This window comes from Canis lupus, chromosome 11, assembly GCF_048164855.1.
Source record: "Canis lupus baileyi chromosome 11, mCanLup2.hap1, whole genome shotgun sequence".
NCBI lineage: Eukaryota > Metazoa > Chordata > Mammalia > Carnivora > Canidae > Canis > Canis lupus.
Window position 1 is genome coordinate 59,361,377 of NC_132848.1, and position 21,220 is coordinate 59,382,596.

Consider the following 21,220-nt stretch of genomic DNA (forward strand, 5'->3'; position numbering starts at 1 on the left):
TCTTCAAAGACTATTAAGTCATTGAAAAATGGAAGAGATTCTCTCCCTCAAAAAATCAGAATCAAAGAATGCCAGAGGTGGAAAGTGCCTTAGAGATCTAGTCTAGGGATCAACAAACTATATAGCCTGCTTCTGTACAGCCTTTCAGATAATTTTTATTATATATTTCTAAAGGTTTTGTAAACACACACATGTATGTAACAGACAGTATGTAGCCCACAAAGCTTTAAGTATTTACTATCTGGCCCCTTACTGAAAAATCTAACCCTTAACGTAGACCAGTCTTCTCATTTTGCGACAAAAAAAGTTAAGCAACTTGTTCAGGATCAGTCATTCAGTAAGTTAGAAAGGAAGACCTTTAATCAATGGCAGATTTTTTTCAGCTTTTCGTACAAAGTAGGGTCAAAAATTTTAAAGTACATTTTAAAAAAATGTAGATATATAAAGTAAGCATTAGCAATTTCATTCACTCTAAAAATGATCCGTTTTTAAAAAGTAATTTTAGGGCAGCCCCGGTGGCTCAGCGGTTTAGCGCCGCTTTCAGCCCAGGGCCTGATCCTGGGGACCCGGGATCCAGTCCCACGTCGGGCTCCCTGCATGGAGCCTGCTTCTCCCTCTGCCTCTGTCTCTCATGAATAAATAAAAATCTTTTTAAAAAATTTTAAAAAGTAATTTTAGATGTGAATTATGGCAACCGGACACATGGAAAAAGTATAGGTTTGGAAAGAAATACAAAATCCACTGAGTCTCAAAGTAGGTGACTCTGAGAACGTTACCCCTTTGGAGCCTCTGTTTTAACTATGAAATGGGGTAAAAGCACCTTTAGTGCAGGTTTATAGTATGTGTCACATTCCTAGCGTCCAATAAACCTACGTTTTCCTTCCCTTCCTACTACCTAAGGTCAAATTGGCCCTGCATTTCGGCAATAAAACGGACTGGATGACCTAAGCATCCCCCGTCCACTCCTCCTGAAGTGGAATGTTGCCCACTTCCAGGAATGCCGGCAAATAAAGGGGATGAAAGTCGTGCTGGACAGACGCAGCTGAGTCAAGGAAGCCGGAACAGGGTGAAAGGGAGGACACAGGAGCAAAGGACACGAGGCTGAGACGGCGCGGGAAGGGGGAGGGGCCGGGAGACAGACTCAAACCCAGAACGGGACATCTGGCATTTAGGTTTGGGATAAAGAAGGGCAAGAGACCTGCGCTGCCGGATTCCTAGCCTGGTGGGTGACTGCCCCTCGGGCTGCCGGGGCAGGGCGCCTTGGAAATGACAGAGAACGCAAACTGCTCCTTACCTGCTGCCTAAGTCCACGGCCACAGCTCGGAACCCCGTGCCACTCCATAGTGCTCGCACCTGCAACTGGGTGAGCGCCCGACCCCGCCCTGGCAGACCGACGGGGCCCTCGCGGAGCGGCCGGAGCCGGAGGCACGAGCAGCAACGCCTGCAGGCCGCCATGACACCCGGCACGCGACCACCGCGGGCTGCACCCCGATTGGCTCGCTCCGCAGGCGCGGGGCGGGGCCTGCGGCAGTTTCGTTTCCGCGGTGCTGGGGGCGGGGGAACCCGTGGCCGCGGTACCCAAGTCGCCTTCTACGGAGACTAGAGAGGGTCAAGCCTATTTGAACGCAAATCGTGACAACCGATCTTTCCTATTTGAGCATCCGCCGGGGAAAGGCAATTGGAAAGTTAATGCCTTTTGTGTGTGTGCTATCGTAGTATGAAAGGAAGTCCTAGAAGGATGTAAATAGTAATAATAGAAGCCATCAGACAACACATTATTATGTGGCTTCTGTGAACTGAGAATTAGAGGACAATTTGTGTAGTGGACCATGGAAAGAGGTCTCCCCCTCCTCTGCCCTGTTTTTTATTTTATAAATTTCACACAAATATTCTTGTGAAGGTTTATGTAAATTTGTTTCTAGTAAGTGAATTTCATTTCTTATTGACCTATATCATCATTTTAGGTTATCTTTGACCTCATTTGTTATTCATCTTCATTTCCATTTGTTAATATTTGGCAATTCATCTCTCTGCCCCTTTTGACCAAATATTACTGTTCTTTAAACCAACTCTTATTAAATGAAAAATGCCAACTACTATTTAAAAGAAATGTTTTGGAAGATGAAGAAAAATAGTTTTTGGAATTTGCTAAATGTTCCGGGGGTAAAGAAATCTCTCCCATCCCTCTTAATCCTGTCTTAGAACATCTTTATATAGTTCCTTGTATGAACCAATGATAATTTTTTATTATTATTATGAGGGTCATAGTTCTCTTTTAAGTCATAATCTCCTTCCTCTGAGAAATCCAAACCACAAAATCCAACGTGGTTTTAAGAACTAAGGATTTGAACTTGAAACACATGAATGTTTTAATGGTAAAGTAGCTCCCTGGCACCTTGGTTTCCAGGAGCTGTTAGCACTGATTTGGAATTTCCATGTCAATAGAAAGGATTACTACCAACACAGCTAGGGATATTTAGTGTGTGTGTGTGTGTGTGTGTGTGTGTGTGTGTTTTAAGATTTTACTTATTCATGAGAGAGAGATAGAGAGAGAAAGAGGCAGAGACACAGGCAGAGGGAGAAGCAGGCTCCATGCAGGGCGCCCGACGTGGGACTCAATCCCAGGACTCCGGGATCAGGCCCTAGGCTGAAGGCAGCGCTAAACTGCTGAGCCTCGGGGGCTGCCAGATACTTAGTGTTAAAGAAGTTTTTTTTACCTCTTTCTCTACAGTTGGCTTAACTCCTGGTACCAGTGTTTTCCAGACCAATCTATTGAAACCTGTCCTAATGACGAATTTATCATAATCTACTTGCCATAATACAAGCATGACTTTGGATTTATAAACTAAGAATACTAAATCTTCTTTTGGTAAAGCACTTAAGTACTAGTTAATCATTTCATACAGGTGGTGTTGATTTGCCTAATAGTTTAGAACATAAATTTGGTCTTGAGTGGTCCCAGTTTTAACTCTGCCACTTCCTAGTTGTTTGACCCTCTCTCTCTCTCTTAAGTCTGTTTCCTCATTTATAAAAATGGATACTAATATAAATCTTCTAAGGTTTTTGTTAAGATCAAATACGACAGAGGATGTAAGATGTTTATCACAATACCTGGCAACATTGTCAGCGCTCAATAGACGGCAGCTATTCACCACCCTTTTCTTAATTTTCCATCTAGTTTCCTCCATTTGAAATACCAAACAACCCTCTTTCCTGTAGAGCTCCATGGATCTGTTAAGCTTTCGTCCAGCTGGAAATACTGGAAAACAATATTTAAGTCCCCCTGTTTCCTCACACCCACCCAAAATAATTGATATGGTAGTAATTGTTTCATAAATTTAAAGGCAAATGTGGGTATTGAAATTTGTTATGAAATAGTCTTAAGATGATCCAGGCTGTTTATATTGTTTGGTGTCTCTCTTGATTGGATGGGGGCCCCCAATTGTGGGGCAATGATTGGGTGGAAGCTGGTGACATGGGCAGTAAAAAGATTCACACAAGGCAGAACGTAGGAGATAGAAGTTTACTGAATACACTGCACTTGGGTGGCCAGCAGAACAACAAAGAAAAGACTGTGGAAGGAGGCAGTGAGTAGGGTCTGTTTTTAAAGGGGGAAGGTGAAAAGGTGTGACAATATATGGAATTTTCACTTTTTTGGTAACTGTGGCTGGTTGTAAGTAGCCCATTGGTTACTCAGGCCCCATTGGCCTGTCTATATTCAGCCAGGGGTTGCTCTGGGCCCTTTCTACATTCCATTGCTTACCCTGTTTGCCTAAAAGCAGTCTCTACATAAAGCATTTTAAGACTAACACAGGAACAGAAATATAAAATGCTTAAAATCTTGTGGTTGTGAGATAGGGAAACTGAAGGACTATATAAAAATATGGTTTTTGCTCCTTTCCCTGCTTCCATTCTTGCTAGGACCTGCACCTCCACCTTATACCTGCAAATAGTATATTTCCCTCTTGTAAGGGACAAAGACTTAATGATTCCTTTAGAATAGATAACATCTAAGGAAGGACTAGATAAGAATGACTGACAAAGCTTTCATATGCATATTCTAGACTAGCAGAGACAGACTTCTCTAGGCCAAGACCCCCTGGCTCCAAACATCTGGGATCCCCAAAATCAGTACTTTTTAATGGAAACATGACCAAAAATCTGTCACAGAATTTTGAGACCCATTAAAACAAAAGTTCAGTGAGGATAAATAAATAAATAAATAAATAAATCTACCAGCAATATTTCTCAGATCTTCTTTTCTCTTTTTTAAACTCCGATGAATGTGCATCAAAATATTTAATACCACTGCCAGCTCTGAGTAGCAATTTTATTTAAGTAAAGCATCACTGCATTAAATTACTGTTAATAAAATTTAATTTGGTTTGTAGTTTGATTTATAAAGTATATACAATTATTTTAGCTTTATGACTGTATAAGAGGCACAAGATAAAGGACTTTGTGTCTTCTTACATATTTGTACACAAAATATCAGTGGACACCAAGGGGGTCCATGAAGTTTTTTTTCTCTTGAAGGAGTGTAGCCAGAGGGATCTTTCTAAATTGCAAACCTAATTGTGTCTCCATTCTGATTTTCTTCAGTCACTTTCTAATCTGTGTTTTGTGTTGACTATAAACTGTCCTTATTTAATAGCTTCATCTATTTTTACTTACTACGTATTTTCTTCCTTCCTCTCATTTTATACTTCAAGGAAACTGAGCTACTTGTTCCCCTTTAACATACAACCTTCTCTCCTGCCTCTGTGTCTTTGTATGGATGATTCTGTGTTCTTGGTACATATTCTCTCCAGTGTGTCAGTCTGGCACAATCAGTTTTCAGATCTTACTACTGGAAGACTTCAATACTAGCCTCTGACTTCCCCACACTGACCTGTGGGTATGGTCTATGTCTATCTTAACACTTTATTAATTAATTTATACAGTCATTTATTTCCATCCATGGAAATGAGTGTGGGAGTATGTATTGTATAGTGGTTAAAAGTGCTGGCTCTGGCATCAGATTGTCTAGGTTCAAATCTCACCTGCCGCCTCCTAAACATGTGACTTGATAAGTTGCTTACCCTTACTACGTCTCAGTTTCCTTACTTATAAAGTGAAAAGGAGGGATCCCTGGGTGGCGCAGCGGTTTGGCGCCTGTCTTTGGCCCAGGGCGCCATCCTGGAGTCCCGGGATGGAGTCCCACATCGGGCTCCCGGTGCATGGAGCCTGCTTCTCCCTCTGCCTATGTCTCTGCCTCTCTCTCTGTCTGTGTGTGACTATCATAAATAAATAAAAAAATTTAAAAAAAAGTGAAAAGGATAAAAAAAAAATCTACCTCTTAGGGTTGTTAGGCAGATTTAAGTACACTCTTATTTTTATGTAACTTAGCATAGTCTCTGGCCCATGGAATACCTGCTTTATGCCAGGCACCACGCTAGGCTCAGGGGATATAGGTGTGTCAAGACAGTCATGGACGTAGTAATCCCTTCTTTATGGAGCTTGAAGTCTAGTATGAGAGAATGACAAAAACACAACAAAAGAAATGAAAAGAAAAATTAGAGTGTGATTAGTAGTAAGAAGGAAATAAACCAGGTGAGAAGACAGAGAAGAATGGGATGGAAGAAAATAAGGTAGTCAGGGAAAAACTCTCTGCCGAGACATTTAAGCTGCCCTGAATGATGAAAAAGAGACAGGTTCTGAAACATGGGGGCAGGTGAGAGCTGTGAGTTGTGGGGGTAGATTGTCCCTGAGTTGGGAGAGAATTTGACTTCTGTGAGGACTTGGAAAAGCTGGTGTGGCTAGAGAGTAGTAAGTAGGAGTGTGGTGGAGATGAAGTAGGAGAGGGATACACTGGAAAGTTTAAACTGGGAAGTGGCATGACATAGTCTATATTTTAAGATGATCCGTCTGGAAGCTGAGTCTAGAACGGATTGGAGGAGGATAACAGAGAGGTGTAGAAATGGAGTAATGTGATGGCAAGGGTGACAAGGAGAAAGGATGGAGAGATTTGTAATATATTTTAGTGTTGGAATTAATAGAACTTGTTGATGAATTGGATACTGGGAGGTGTAAATTAAGACTACTAACAGGTTTAGATGGATCAGAAATGCAGTGTCTGAGGCACCTGAGAGCAGCTGTCAAGACAGTTGGATCTGAGCACAAAGGAAAGGACTAGTGTAAATATAAGAGTAATCAGCATACCAGTGATATGGTAAGCCACAGAAATGCTTTAATCACTTAGAAACATGGTAGCGATAAAAGAGAATGCCCAGGTCTGAGTCCTGAGGAGGAAGAGGCTGCCAAGGCTATGGAGATGGAGCCAGCATTGATGCAACAGCCAAGCTAGGTTGTATTATGCTGGGTATTTTCCATTTGCACCCACTCCACCCATACCCTTGGCTCTTCTCTGTGCCCTTTTGGGAATGATGTATGGTTAATACATCCACCTCCCTGGCTCTTTTTTTTTTTTTTTTTTTTTGGTTGGGTTAACCAATGAGAGACACCAGCAGGAGATCAGAGGGTAAGGTGAAAGAGAAACTAAAAGTATAAAACCATAATTCTGTATGCTGTAGCAGTGACTACAACCACCTATCATTGCATCATTTGCCAGGTTGTCCTGCTTGTTTGGCTCTAGCTATCACTCCAATTATTCTGTTTCTTCTTGCCACTCTAAGTCTTCAGAATTTCCTACTATTGGTCATCACTCAGTGCCTTCACCATTCTTCATTGTTCATTCCAGAATCAGCTTTACCCTCTACAAATAGTCTCTTCATTAAATTCTCTTTAGAACTCCTCTGAGTGTGCCCTCTGCTCCTTGCTTCCCTTTGTACTGCTCTTCTGAGAGCAAGCTCTGGCCTCTCTCCTAGCAGTAGACCACCATTACCTGTTAGGAGAAGCTTGTTACCCTGGAGGTGGGAGGTGAGGGGCATGCTATTCTCTGCTGTTCTGACTAACCCTTGGTTTTAGGAAAGTACTGTATCCCTGGATTCTTAGTGCACCTACCCCTCTCCCAGCTGTAATTCTGGGCCAGGGATAAAAAGTTATGTTCTGTCCTTCCTCCACATGCAGTGGGTTTTCACAGTGCCTTAGGAGTAACAGCATTTGTCACATTCCATACTGCATAAAGCTTTGATTACCATGGAGAGATAGGAATCCTAGATAGGATCCTAGATATCCTAGATAGGGCTTTTGCTTTCTCCACAGTGGCTACTGTGTGTCTGCCCCAGGCATGCATCTTTCTCGGGAGTCTTGCTTGTACCCTAGTCTTTTTTATGAGTACTCAGTGAAATCCAAGGAGAGTCTGTGAGATGTTGTGAATTCCTGTGTCTGCAGTTCCCAAGGGGTTTTAGTCCACACTCAGCCCTTAGTGATTAGTTAAAAAGTCTACTTGAATTCTTCTTCTTCTTTAAATATTTTATTTATTTATTTATTTATTTATTTATTTATTTATTTATTTATATGAAAGACACACAGCGAGAGAGGCAGAGACACAGGCAAAGGGAGAAGCAGGCTCCATGCGAGGAGCCCGATGTGGGACTTGAACCCGGGAATCCAAAGGCAGGCGTTCAACCGCTGAGCCACTCAGGCGTCCCTCTCTGCCCTCTTCTTATCTGCCTTAAAGCAGAGCATAACATTCCCTTTCCTTTTGTAAAATTTCCCCTAAAATAGATTCATGCCATCTACTGTACCAGGATGAGGAGCGTGACCATTATCCAGAGATGGAGGGTTGGCATTAAGATGAGTCTGCATAAATATACCTTACTAAAATAAGTCATCCATTAGTTTCCATCATGTATTTCCTTCTCATTTTCCCACAGAGTATCACCTCAAGAAATCCAAACCTCCGTTACTTTGTCTGGCGGCTTTATTTTAATTTTATTATTATTATTATTATTTTTACAATTGATTGCCCTTTCTTAAAATGTACAACCCCTGAATCTACTTCCTTCGGCTTTTGCTTCTTTTTTATGAAGCTGCTATGCATGTAAAAATATTAACATTGACAAGATTTGTATGTCTTTTCTCCTGTTGATCTCTTTTTTAAGTTTAATTTGCAGACCTCAGGACTGAAATGAGTAGGTAGAGGAAAAGCTCAAGAAAACACCTCTTCCTCATTACTATATATTCATTAAGAAATCTGTGACTGGCAGATTCCATGACTGACTTCTTATTTTCTGCTCTGAGGAAAGCAGTAACGGTTTAGAATAGTTCCCTCCTCTGGAATGCGCACCCAGTCTTGCTGATATAGATAGCAGGCATCTCTTCTATATCTTCCCCAGGAGGCAGCCTGGGTGGCTCAGTGGTTTAGCGCCACCTTCAGCCCAGGGCCTCATCCTGGAGACCTGGGATTGAGTCCCACTTCAGGCTCCCTGCACGGAGTCGGCTTCTCCCTCTGCCTGTGTCTCTGATTCTGTGTGTGTGTCTGTGTGTCTCATGAATAAATAAATAAAATCTTTTAAAAAAAATCTTCCCCAGGAACCAAGTGACCTGAGCTGTTTCGAGGTTCTGAGTTATTTGAAAAACTGAAAACTCTCACCTGCAGGGAGAGGGTAGGAGCACGTTAGGTAATGAATGCATGGAGAATACTTGCTCCTACATATTTGGACAAGAATTAGGAATAGTGAAAACCCCTTCAGCCTATCTTTGTTTCTTAGGTTACTGAAATTTTCTTCCATTCCAATAAAAGAGAATCAGAAAGAAGAGATCTGCTTCAATGAGGGGATCGCCCTTAATTTTTTCATACCTTATAACAGCTAGGGTTTGGTATTCAGGCCCTCGGTCTATGGGTATCGCCCTATGTGTCAAGACACCTCCTATCACCATTGTGGTTATTTGTTTCTTCTACCACCACTAGTCATGGTCATTTTCCCTAGTAGATGGATTTTCCTGTACTGGCCACACTCCTGATACCTTCAATTCATTGTGCAAATTGGCTCAGAGAAAGTGTTACAGAATTGTGATGAATAGAATCAATTTACAAGTAGACTTTTGCATGAGTTGTGTGTCCTTAGGAGTCTAATGAAATGTAACCTGAATTAGATTATTTAAATTTTAATGTCAGTTAGTTGTTCTTAGGGATAGTGGGATCATTGTTCCTTCTCACAAAACAGTTTCTTTAAAGTCAGCTTAAATGAACAGTTAATTGAACACAAAAGCCTGACCTTGCCAACGCTACACTGCATGCTCAGTCAAATTAGTTCAGACTATTATGGTTTATATTAAATATATTTGTCATTTGTAATTAACATGGATTAAAATTTGGAGGAAATTTTTGGACTTGTTTTTGGTTGATTATGCTACTGGGAATTTCAGACCATATTAACATTTTCTCTTCTTAAATTTGTTCTTTTTTTTTTTTTTAACAGGGTAATTATGTCTTTGATTTGATTTTGGAATTGGCTGACTAATACTTGCTCAGGAAGAGCATAAAACCATCCTTTAACCAATTTTCTCCTTCTTTCTTTGACAACTAACATAAAAGTTTCCTCTGGAGAGAAGCAATCCATACATTTGGGTTTTGGGTCATTGTATAAGATGATGGTATCGGTCGAAATTTAGAATGTTGTGGAATCACTTAAGGTTTTGTATTAAAATCCACTTACTCTGTTTTGGTTATGAAATAGGTGGCTTAGCAGACAGGCCTGAGCTATCACCAATGAACAGACTATTGTATGAAAGGTAGCTTTCCATTATCATTGTCAACCCTCATTAAAATCACGAGCTTTTACCTTTTCATGGCTTTGTTCTGTTTTAAAGAGATGATGTTCAGGGTTTTTGAAATGTTTACACTTTCTTGAAATATTTTCATTTAAAATAAAACTTCTTTTGTGGTTGTACACAGGGATCAGTCTTCTAAAAGAGGAGGAGGCTTTGAAGCTGAGCAGTAATATTAGCTTTAATATTTTGTCTTTTTCAGTCTTTCACAAAACTTTCAAAAATTAACAAGTTCATAAAAATTCCATTTGGACACCTGCATTTGCATATTCTCTTCCTTTTAACAATCTTTATTTTTTTTTCCTGCTTGCAATATGCATCATTCTCATTTCCACTAAACATTTATGGAACATATACTATTATGTAAGAAAACAGCAATTTCTGTTGCAAATGCCTGCACATTTTTGCCCTTTAAAATACAGACTCCCATGGACTCCCTAGCAAGGCAGTACTGATGTGGGAAACAATGGCAAAAGAAAAACATTAAAATTCCTTACTGCCTACAGCCCACTGACAAGTCCTTGAAACAGGCAGAGTGACATTCTTCTGGGAACTCAGTTTTCTGGATGTTAATACTTTGCTGAGCACAAAAAGCAATCTTAGCTGCCCCTCAGGATCCTGTGAGTCTACTTTAACATATCAAAATACCCTTGGAAAATTCCTTTATCTCTACCCTCCAAGATGTATGTTGGCAGTCGTCCCCTATGCATATGACCACCAATGTACCTCAGAAGTGTTTCATGATTAAGGTTTTATTAGACGATAATAACCCAACAATAGCTAGTAATATTCCTAACAATAACTAGCACCCTCAAGGTCCTGGAAAACTTGCTTCCAAAATTCCTGAGAGAATTTTACTGTCCCTAACCCCCTCCCAACTTGAAAGTATATAATAGGCCACTCCTTATGACCCTAGTGTGGCTCTTCCTGCCCACAGGTCCTGTCCCCATGCTTTAATAAAACCAGCTCTTTGCACCAAAGATGTCTCAAGAATGCTTTCTTGGCCATCAGCTCCAAATCCCAACCATTCCCTACATCAATGCCAGGGTGAAGAGGGCATTTGAGATTTCTTTTAGGCTGCAACCTAGTTCTCATTAGGCCTCTTTTAATTTGGTTTTGGCCTTAGAAACATAGCTTAGTTTAATTGTTCATGACTTAATTTGCTTCACTTTCCCAATAAAAATTTAATTATTCTTCTCACTCCTCCCAATTTTTTTTTTTAATTTTATTTATTTACTCATGAGAGACACACAGAGAGAGGCAGAGACATAGGCAAAGGGAGAAGCAGGTTCCATGCAGGGAGCCTGATGTGCGACTCGATCCCTGGGATCATGCCCTGATCTAAGACAGATGCTCAACCACTGAGCCACCCAGGCGTCCCACCCCCCAATATTTTCTTATGGTAAATTTTAGTTTGAGTCTTTGTCTTTTGTAAAATTTGATTACTTTAATTGTTAGGAAGATATATTTGTATGAATTAAATTCTATGTGATGTGGAAGTATTGGGGTTTGGAGCTGACAGCCAAGAGAGAATTCTTGAGACATTTTCAGTGCAAAAAATGTGGTTTTATTATAGCACAGGGACAAGACCGGTGGGCAGAAAGAGCTGCCCTGGGATTGGGGAGGAGCAACTGATTATATACTTTGGAATTGGGGGAGGTGAAGACAAAGTTTCCAAAGGGATTTTCATATGCCAGAGAAAACTCACAGGATACTAGAGGCCAAGGAGCTCTTGTCAAGATAATGTTGTTTTTCCCTCTAGCAAAGCATTAACACTAAGATTTGGGGTTCCTGGAGGAATGCTATATTCTGCCTGTCAAAGTATTTGTCAATGGGCTGCAGGTTCTAAGGAAATTTAATTTTATCTACATTTCCTTTTACCTTCGTTCTCCATATCATATGTACATTCAAATTGTAACCCCTTCTGATAAAGAAGTAAATTCAGATACGGTACTCAGAGTATTAGGGTTCATCTTCAACAATGATTTTTATTGAGCCTGTTGGGTATATAGGTTCCATGCTGTTTTCATATTTGTTATTTTACTTAGTTATAAAGAATAGGGGAACATGGCCGTAAAGACTTGGCCTAATATAAATTCATGAGTAATGTATTATGGGGGAATTCAGATAATATGGAAGACTGTCTTCTCTTGAGGAATTTGCAAGGAGGCATAGAAATATAGTGAGATAACATTTTGAGATACTTATTCTTCTTTTCCAATATTTTCTGCTATCTTATCATTCTCACGCACTCAAGAAATAACCTGAGTGTAGTATTTGTACAGTCTCCAAAAAAAGGTTGCTACAAGAAAGAAAATAATAAATACTGGGTTTTTGAGTTTTAAAGTAGATGCAGATAATTCTTTGAAAGAAATTATTTGTGAGACTTAGTGCAGAAATTTCTGCATATCATAAAAAACAGATTAGAAAGGATGCAGGATGATGCAAATTCGTTTTTCCAGTATTTTAAAAAAGATATCCTAGCGAGAGGAAAAACAGAAAGGGCTGACAATAGAAACTTCATGGAAGTTTGAATATCTGTGAGAAGCGGGGATTTCAGCCAGAAGAGCTATTTTTAGTATCTTAAAGACTTCTGTCTTGATCATTTTGTTCATGCTTGTATGTTTATTTGATATGTTTTTCCACCTATATTTCTTCTGGCTGATATTTGGTTTATAAGAATGCATTGGAAAAGCACAAGGATTTAGGGAAATGGACTCCTTAGGAGGCTACTACAGAAATCCGGTTATGAGATAGATGATGGAGGTCTTTTTTATTTTTAATTATTTTTTTAATTGGAGTTCAATTTGCCAACATATAGCATATCACCCAGTGCTCATCCCGTCAAGTGCCCCCCTCAGTGCCGGTCACCCAGTCACCCCAACCCCCCCCATCCACCTCCCCTTCCACTACCCCTTGTTCATTTCCCAGAGTTAGGAGTCATAAGATGATGGAGGTCTAAACTGAGGTGTTGGGAGCAGCCACGGGTAGCACAGCGGTTTAGCGCCGCCTGCAGCCCAGGGTGTGATCCTGGAGACACAGGATCGAGTCCCACATCAGGCTCCCTGTGTGGAGCCTGCTTCTCCCTCTGCCTGTGTCTCTGCCTCTCTCTCTCTAAATAAATAAATAAATAAATAAATAAATAAATAAATAAATGAATAAATATCTTAAAAAAAATAAACCGGGGTGTTGGGAGGTCGTTGGAAAAGAGTGGACAGATTCACGAGATGCTTAGGAGGTAGAATTGATGAGATTAGGTGACACACTGGATATTGGGGAGAGGGTATGGAAAGAGTTACATATGATATAGTATGCTTGGTTTAGAGAGATGTGAGCAATTGTGCCTCTCCTAGAGAGGTGTGAAGAAAGTCAGAATTGGGGAAAAAAAGATGAATTCAGGTTTGGTCATGTTCGTGTTTTTTAATGATTTTATTCTCCTCTAGTCTAAGCTCCATTTGGTCAGCTAGTTATTCCAATGCCATTTTTAAAAATACAACCTATTCTGCTATAACTCAATAGCATCATTCCTAAGATACTTTTCACTAAAGTATGTTATCAAAACAATTGTTTCAGTAGAAAAAGGAAATTAGGAGTTAGAGTTTTAGATGGGCAATAACCAAGTTATTTTTGCTGCAGGGATTTCAATAATAAAGGAATTTAAATATAAATGCATTTAGTTATTAGATGCTAAAAATAATAAATTATACAAAAACTGACAAAACAAACTTCATTTTCTTTACATTCCACTCACTCCAGAGCCTCATTTTCCTTTTTACTCTTTGGCCTTGACCTGGTAATTTTGTTGTTTACAGCACACCACACAAATACCAAAGTTAACATCAGAGTGAATGTATACTTAAGTAAATAAATATTGGACATGCCAAGAGAGTAGCCACCCATTCCAGCTAAGTGATTCTGTGTCACATACACATTTTCTCTACTCACTCAGCATTAGCTCTCTATCACAATCAAATTATCAGACTATTAATTACATTATATCATTATATATGTTATGAAAATTAGCACTTTTGGGGAAATGGTTGCTATTGTACCTCCCCTCCATGATGTGATATATCACCTTTATAAAATGCTCAATTCCAGGTAACTTGGATTTAAAAAGAAGCTCTCCAGGATATTCTGATACTCGGTCAGCTTTGTGTACAATGACTATGAGAATATAAAGATATGTACTGTAAGCCAGAATTCCTCCTCTCTAGTAAGTCACAGTCCTGCAAGTGAAATAGCATGAATATAACCAACATTTCATAATTGAAATAGCATTTCAATTTAACCAACATTTATTGAATGTGTGAGGCACTGGCTAGAAGTTAGAGCTACAAAGATAAAAAAGTCATAGTCTTTGCCCTCAAGCCTGGTAATGGGAGGGACAAACATATAACTGGATGATCTTTTTAATCCATGGCAAGATGTGGTAATGGAAGCCATGTGCACAGACTACTGAAGAAGTCCAGAGAAGCTTCTGGGAAAGATGAAATTTTTTTTTTTTAAATTTTTATTCATTTGTGATAGTCACACACACACAGAGAGAGAGAGAGAGGCAGAGACACAGGCAGAGGGAGAAGCAGGCTCCATGCACTGGGAGCCCGACGGGGGATTCGATCCCGGGTCTCCAGGATCGCGCCTTGGGCCAAAGGCAGGCGCCAAACCGCTGCGCCACCCAGGGATCCCAGAAAGATGAAATTTGAATTTTGAACCAAAACAACTGGTATGACTTCATTAGGTACAGAAGAGGGACTGAGGGTGGCTGGGACTATTGCTGGCAAGAGTAATGCAACACAGAAGCCCTGCAAAAGGAGTGCTGAAGGGAAGGCCAATCCAGGCAGAGCAAAGGCAGAGAAGTGTAAAATACCAGTGTCTTCAGGGAATTAGAATCAGTTTGCTGTTACTCAACTGAAAGTGAAGGTGGAAAGTTGTAGGATACAGAATACAGGATGGAAGCTTCTCTGCTGTGGATCTTGGACCATGCTCTGTGGGCAGTAGAGAACTATAGATGGAGTTAAGCAGGGGAGTCATGTGGAGTTTTGAATTTCCAAGAGATGTCTTGTATGATGATGTGGAGGATGAATTTAAGGAAATAAGTAAGACCAGATACAAGAAGAGAGTAGACACTAATTGCTACGGTTCTATGATCGATGAGGTGGCATTATAAGAGTACTCAGTGGGAGCAAATGCAAGAAATGCAAGAGATGTTTGGGGAGTACAAAATCTGGCCCTGATTTACTGTAGGGGTGAGGATGAGGGAAGAGGATTTAGGATGACTCCCAGGTTTCTGAAAAGTTTAGAATGGGAGAGATGATGATGTCGATTTTGGTTGTGCAAAGTTTGAGATACTTATCAACCACCCACAAGGATTTGTCCTGTAACACAAGGCCAGAAATAACAAATGGCTCAGAGGAAGTAGAAATAAACCTCAGAGAAGCAGAAAGAATTTCTAGTTTGCAGAATCAGGAAAGATGGAATCATAAAGAAGGTGGTGTTTTATTTAGGCCTTGAAGGGATGGTAACATTTGCATTTAGGGATATGATGGGAGGGAAATGTCCAAGCAAAGGCAAGGCACTTTGAGGGTATTGTTTGAGAACAATGGACACTTCTTGTTTGTGACTAGAGTAAAAAGTTTGTTAAAAACCCTGATAATGGGGATATGGTTGAAGTGGTGGTTTGGAGCCAGGTCATGAACAGCTTTCAGGTTCTGTGCATAATGGGCATTGGGCTTGGGCAAGATGCTAGCAGAGCTATGCTTTGGGGAGAATGATCTCAGGAATTACATGAGACAAAATAGAGGCAGTGAGATTGAAGCCAGATTAGAACAGTCAGGGTGCTGCATCTGGAGAGGAGGAGACCAGCAGTGAAAAGGATTGAGTAACTCATTGCATTTGAGAGTGAGGCTCAGGTCAAAGGTTATAAATGGTTGGATTATAAGGGATTGAGAAGATGATGCTGACTCATTGAAATGAAGGAGCCTAACAGAGAAACAGATTATAAAGATTATGTGTGTTTAAAGTACTAGGGGCACCTTTAAAGAGAAAAACTACTTGTGTCCCTACTTGTTTTTTCCTTTGTTACAGGCAAAGAGATTTTTTAAAAAGGGAAGGAAGTAGTGTGCCATACTGGTTAAGATTGTAGTTAAGAATTCTTGGTTTTAAATTTCTGCTGTGTTCTTTATTAGCTGTGTACATTTGAGTAAGTGTTCTAACCACCGTAAGTCTGAATTTCCTGAACTGGAAAATGAAAATAGTGAGAATATTAATGCAGTAAGGTTGTGAATAATAGCACATAGTTTGCATTCAATAAACAGTAGCTGCTAAAAAAAAAAAAACAGTAGCTGCTATTATTAGAACTCTAAAAGAAGGGAAATGCAAAATATAAGTCTAATTCAGTTACTACGTTCAAAAATACAATTCATTCAAAATTTTTACTGGCTCTTCTGATGGACTAAAGGATTGGTAAGAAATCATCGATGTCATGTTATAAAAATCCAGCTGGTGGTTATTAGCATCTGTTCAAAATCTAGAGATTACCTCCTGAACTCGATTAATATTTTAAAGATGTCCTGAGCTAAATCCCTTATGCCTAGCTCTGAACCTATAGGTATGTGCTGTGAATTTAGAGAGGTCCATGAAGTGGGTCAGGACACTTTACAAAATACAAAAGATAGCTTTATAAAATGTCAGATAAATGGAAACAAGGCTGATAACTTCAATAAAAGTCATAGGCATTTTGTTTTTTTTTTTTAATATAAATTTATTTTTTATTGGTGTTCAATTTGCGAATATATAGAATAACACCCAGTGCTCATCTCATCAAGTGCCCCCCTCAGTGCCCGGTACCCAGTCACCCCTACCACCCGTCCCCCTCCCCTTCCACCCCCCCAGTTCGTTTCCCAGAGTTATGAGTCTCTCATGTTCTGTCTCCCTTTCTGATATTTCCCACTTATTTTTTCTCCTTTTCCCTTTATTCCCTTTCACTACTTTTTATATTCAGTCATAGGCATTTTCAAGTGAGACCAGTAGAATATTTATAACTTGAGATAATTTTAAGACTTTACTAGAATCCCAGTTATGCATATTAGCATGTTATTCTGGTGCTTTGGAATCTGTAATGTCAATACAAATATTTTCTGTCATCATCATAGTAATTGATTTATACAAGAATCATCAGTGGAGCTAAACCTAGTGGGTAAAAATTTGAGGAGTAACAGATTTGATTTAAATCAATGTTATCTAAAATTTAGCTTCCTTCTGTTTTCACAATGGTTCTTTTCAAAATCTCCTCTGGTCAATCTATTTCTTTATATGTATCCTCAATACACAACGCATTCACCAATTTCAAAGGGTTCAAATAGTAATGAAAATCTGTTATTATTTAGCAAAGGAAACACTCCTGCAGCCTTTGGACAATGTAGAATTTCATTCCCACCAGAGGGCGCTCGGTTGTTACTTAAGTCACCATTTTGGGTTTGGGACTTTGCAACTCAAAAAGTAAAATGGAATTTTTATTTTGTACATTTGTAGGTGAACAGACAGGTTGGAGGATTAATATAATCTTAATATTTTAAACCTTAGGTGTGTCTTGTTTTTACTTTCAGATTAAAGATAATTACCTGAATGACATAGTAATCAGGAACCCTTACAAACCAAACCAAACCATAGAACAAAATAAAACAAAAAAATGGAAACTTCCACCACCTAAAAATCAGTTTTCTTCAGCAAACACTTCCGGTCCTGGTTCGTTGCAGTTTTGAGAGGTATTGTTCCTTCTTCATTCACTTACTCAGGAATCAGGTTATTGAAGGCAATGGGTGGCCAGGATGAAAGGAACTCTCAGTTTTAGGGCTTAGATGCAGGGTGCTGATAGTCCTGTGAGTCTTGCCCTCTGTGAGGCTGTGCCAAGGATCCTCAGTCTTCCCATCAGCAACACCAGCATCACCTGGGAACTTGTCAGAATGCAGATTCTTGGGCCCCACCCTGGACCTTCTGTGTCAGAACCTGTGAGGTAGGGCCTGGCAATCTGCATTTTTTTTTTTTTTTTTTTACAAGCTCTCTGATTCTGATGTATGCTACAATTTGAGAACCACTAGGATGGACACTTTGTTTTTACAAAGCGAGCTGCTTTTGGGCAATGAGAGCCTCAACATTATTGTTCGGTTTTCATTCTGAGAATCACGAGCACTTTCCCCCAGGCTACATCTCAGACTTTTTAGACAAAGGGCAGCCAGTGTCAGAGTGGTTTTCTACCTGCTTCAAGCCTCTAAAGGGACTTGTCTTTCACCAGTCAATGGATGGAAGTTGTGAAAATAGATCACTCACATGTAGAGGGAACCAAGAGTCAGTTAAGAATTGTTTTTTTTCAAAAAAAAAAAAAAGGATTGTTTTTTCCCAAAGATTTTATTTATTTATTCATGAGAGATAGAGAGAGGCAGAGACATAGGCAGAGGGAGAAGCAGGCTCCATGCAGGGAGCCCTATGCAGGACTCAGATACTGGATCCTGGGATCACACCCCAAGTAGAAGGCAGATATTCAACCACTGAGCCACCCAGGCATCCCTCAGTTAAGAATTTAGTAAGGAGGGACATCTGGGTGGCTCAGTCATTTAAGCTTCTAACTCTTGGTTTCACTGAGGTCAGGATCTCAAGGTCAAGAGATCGCCCGGTCAGCCCTGCCTGGGGCACCATGCTCAGTGCCTAGTCTGCTTGAGGTTCTCTCTCCCTCCCCTTTGGCCCCTTCCTCTATTTGCAAGCATGCTCTCATGCTCTCTCTCATATAAAGTATTAAAAAAAAGAGAATTTAGGAAGGAAGTGTAGTTCAATGGTTAAGCCTACAGATTCTAGATCCACCTTACCTGCTTCGAGTGACAGCTCTGTGTGATATTAGGCAAACTGTTTTTTTTTTTTTAACCTCACTGGGACTCAGTTTCCTTATCTGCAAATATGGGATAATAATACCTATCTCATATGCTTGTTATGAGAATTAAATTAGACAAGATTTCTAATGTATTTAGAGCAGACCCTGGCACTATGTGTTTAGAAATAATAAGCTTTACCATCCTGCCAGCACAATCCTGTCATCTTTGGCTAGCAACAAAACAACCATAATCATACCTTTCCCCAATTCTTTTTTTTTAATGATTTATTTATTTATTCATGAGAGACACAGAGAGAGAGGCAGAGACACAGGCCTCTTTTAATTTGGTTTTGGTCTTAGAAACATAGCTTAGTTTAATTGTTCATGAGTTAATTTGCTTCACTTTCCCAATAAAAATTTAATTATTCTTCTCACTCCCCCCAATTTTTTCTTTTTGAAGAATTTATTTATTTACTCATTAGAGACACACAGAGAGAGGCAGAGACATAGGCAAAGGGAGAAGCAGGCTCCATGCAGGGAGGCTGATGTGGGACTGAATCCCAGATTCCAGGATCACGCCCTGAGCCAAAGGCAGACGCTCACCACTGAGCCACCCAGGAATCCTCCTTTCCCCAATTCTTATGGGAAAATCTTAATGTAAACAATCTCCATCACATTTACACAGGTGACAGGAGTCCTAGGGACTCCTTTGGAGTCAAACAGGACTTTTCTTTTGATTCTAACTATCCTACCTAATAGATGTCTGGCTTTGAGCAAATTACTTAACCTCTCTTTAAATCTCACTTCCATCTTTATTTGTAAAATGGGATTATAATACACATCTCATAGGGTTTAGTGTGAGAGAAAGGAACACAATCAGTGGGTAAATTGTAGAAATAAAGCATTGTTATCTGTACACTACAGTTCCCAGGAAATGCCATAAAGAGTGTAGGATAGTGCTTGGCACATAAGAGGGCTCAATACACATTTGTTCCTTCTCATTCACAGCTTTATACATTTTGAGTATTTGGGGACCTCTTAAATCACCAAAGTGCTAATTATATTCTTGTGCTGTTTACTTTCAGCTTCACACTTCAGCTCCTGGATTTCTGGCCTAGAGTGACTGGGAGAGTTCTGTTTTCCCTTCTCACTCAGGGACCTTTTGGGATAGATTTTCTAGTCAGCTCTTTCCCACCTCTTTAGGCTGAGTTTCACCTAAGATCACAAAACTTGTATTTTTCATTGTAGAAAATTTGGAACATTTCAATAAAGCATAAATAAGAAAATAAACTTTGCCAATTGCTCTCCAAAAGAAAATATCACAGATGATTTGGTGCATTTCCTGCTAGACTTTCCTCCCTTTGCTTAAATAAAATTGCTGTCATAAACTATGTTCGATTTTCCTTCTTGCCTCAAGGCTTCTATAGATGTGATCCACTTGGACTTGTGTGTCCTTCCATGGTCTAGGATACTCCTTCTTTCCCCACCCATTTCTCCTATCCCAGCCACCTCTGATGCTTCGGATGAGGCTAGGTCTTTCTGTTAAACACTTTCAAAGCATGGTGTACTCATTCTGGACTTACTTCTAGTTCTTAGTGATATATTTCCTATGTGATTATGTGAGTAGTATCTATCTCCATGACTAAACTGTAGGAACCACGTCTAGTTTATTCACAACTGCATTCCAAGTGCCAGCACAATGCTGGACACATTGTGTATCCTCAACAAATAGTTTTGAAATGACTGAATGAGCAAATGAAAACTGTTGTAAGCACTTTTCCATGCTAGACATGATCTTGAGTGATTTTAACTGACACGATTTTAACTTATAAATGGCAGAGTGATAGGTAAGATGTTTCTCTTGGGATTTCAAAGAACTCCATGTTTTTTTTTTTTTTAAGATTTTATTTATTTATTCATGAGAGACACAGAGAGAGAGAGAAGGAGAGAGAGAGAGAGAGGCAGAGACACATGCAGAGGGAGAAGCAGGCTCCATGCAGGGAGCCTGACGTGGGACTCGATCCTGGGTCCCCAGGATCACTCCCCAGGCCAAAAACGGCACTAAACCGCTGAGCCACCCGGGCTGCCCCAACTCCATGGATTTTTAAAACAGCCTGTTGTGGTGGGAGGGTCCCTGGGCTGGGAATCAGGAGGACCCATGTTTTCCTTTCTGTTTTACCAGTTCCTATGATCTTGAGTAAGTCACTGACCTTCACTGAACCATATATATATATATATATATATATATAGTTTATTTATTTACTCATGAGAGACACAGAGAAGGCAGAGACACAGGCAGAGGGAGAAGCAGGCTCTTCTTAGGGAACTTGATGTGGGACTCGATCCCAGAACCCCAGGAACACGCCCTGAGCCAAAGGCTGACACTGAATCACTCAGTCACCCAGGCATCCCTGAATCACATTTTCTTTTTTTTTTTTTTGAATCACATTTTCTTTATCTGCTCTGCTTCTCTCCTCCCAAGGAATCTCATGTATTAAATAAAAGGTGTGTGTAATGACCCTTCTGAAATTAATAAGAGCCAAGTAAATATGTCCAGACCATTTATTTCGCTTGATTGATAGATAGAGCCACTTGCAAATTTTCAGTGAAGCTCCAACTTTCAAACTTGATATTGATTCTGTT

At 39.9% G+C, this 21,220-nt stretch overlaps 1 protein-coding gene and 2 long non-coding RNA genes across 4 annotated transcripts in view; 2 read left to right on the forward strand and 1 right to left on the reverse strand.

The window, feature by feature from the left end:
* Nucleotides 1–1,483, reverse strand: part of PNPT1 (polyribonucleotide nucleotidyltransferase 1) — a 53,113-nt gene extending 51,630 nt beyond the window's left edge. For both annotated transcript variants that reach the window (XM_072768425.1, XM_072768424.1), the window contains exon 1: nt 1,295–1,483. In XM_072768425.1, the coding sequence (XP_072624526.1) occupies nt 1,295–1,455 (161 nt within the window). In that variant the 5' untranslated portion in view covers nt 1,456–1,483. The remainder of the gene's footprint in view (nt 1–1,294) is intronic.
* LOC140600263 (uncharacterized) overlaps nt 1–21,220 on the forward strand; it is a 75,951-nt gene that overhangs the window by 51,924 nt on the left and 2,807 nt on the right. The gene's annotated exons all lie outside the window — the stretch shown is intronic.
* LOC140600266 (uncharacterized) lies at nt 1,464–19,931 on the forward strand. The gene is made up of 3 exons (XR_012003486.1): nt 1,464–1,921; nt 17,322–17,480; nt 19,663–19,931. It is a non-coding gene; the product is annotated as an uncharacterized lncRNA (long non-coding RNA).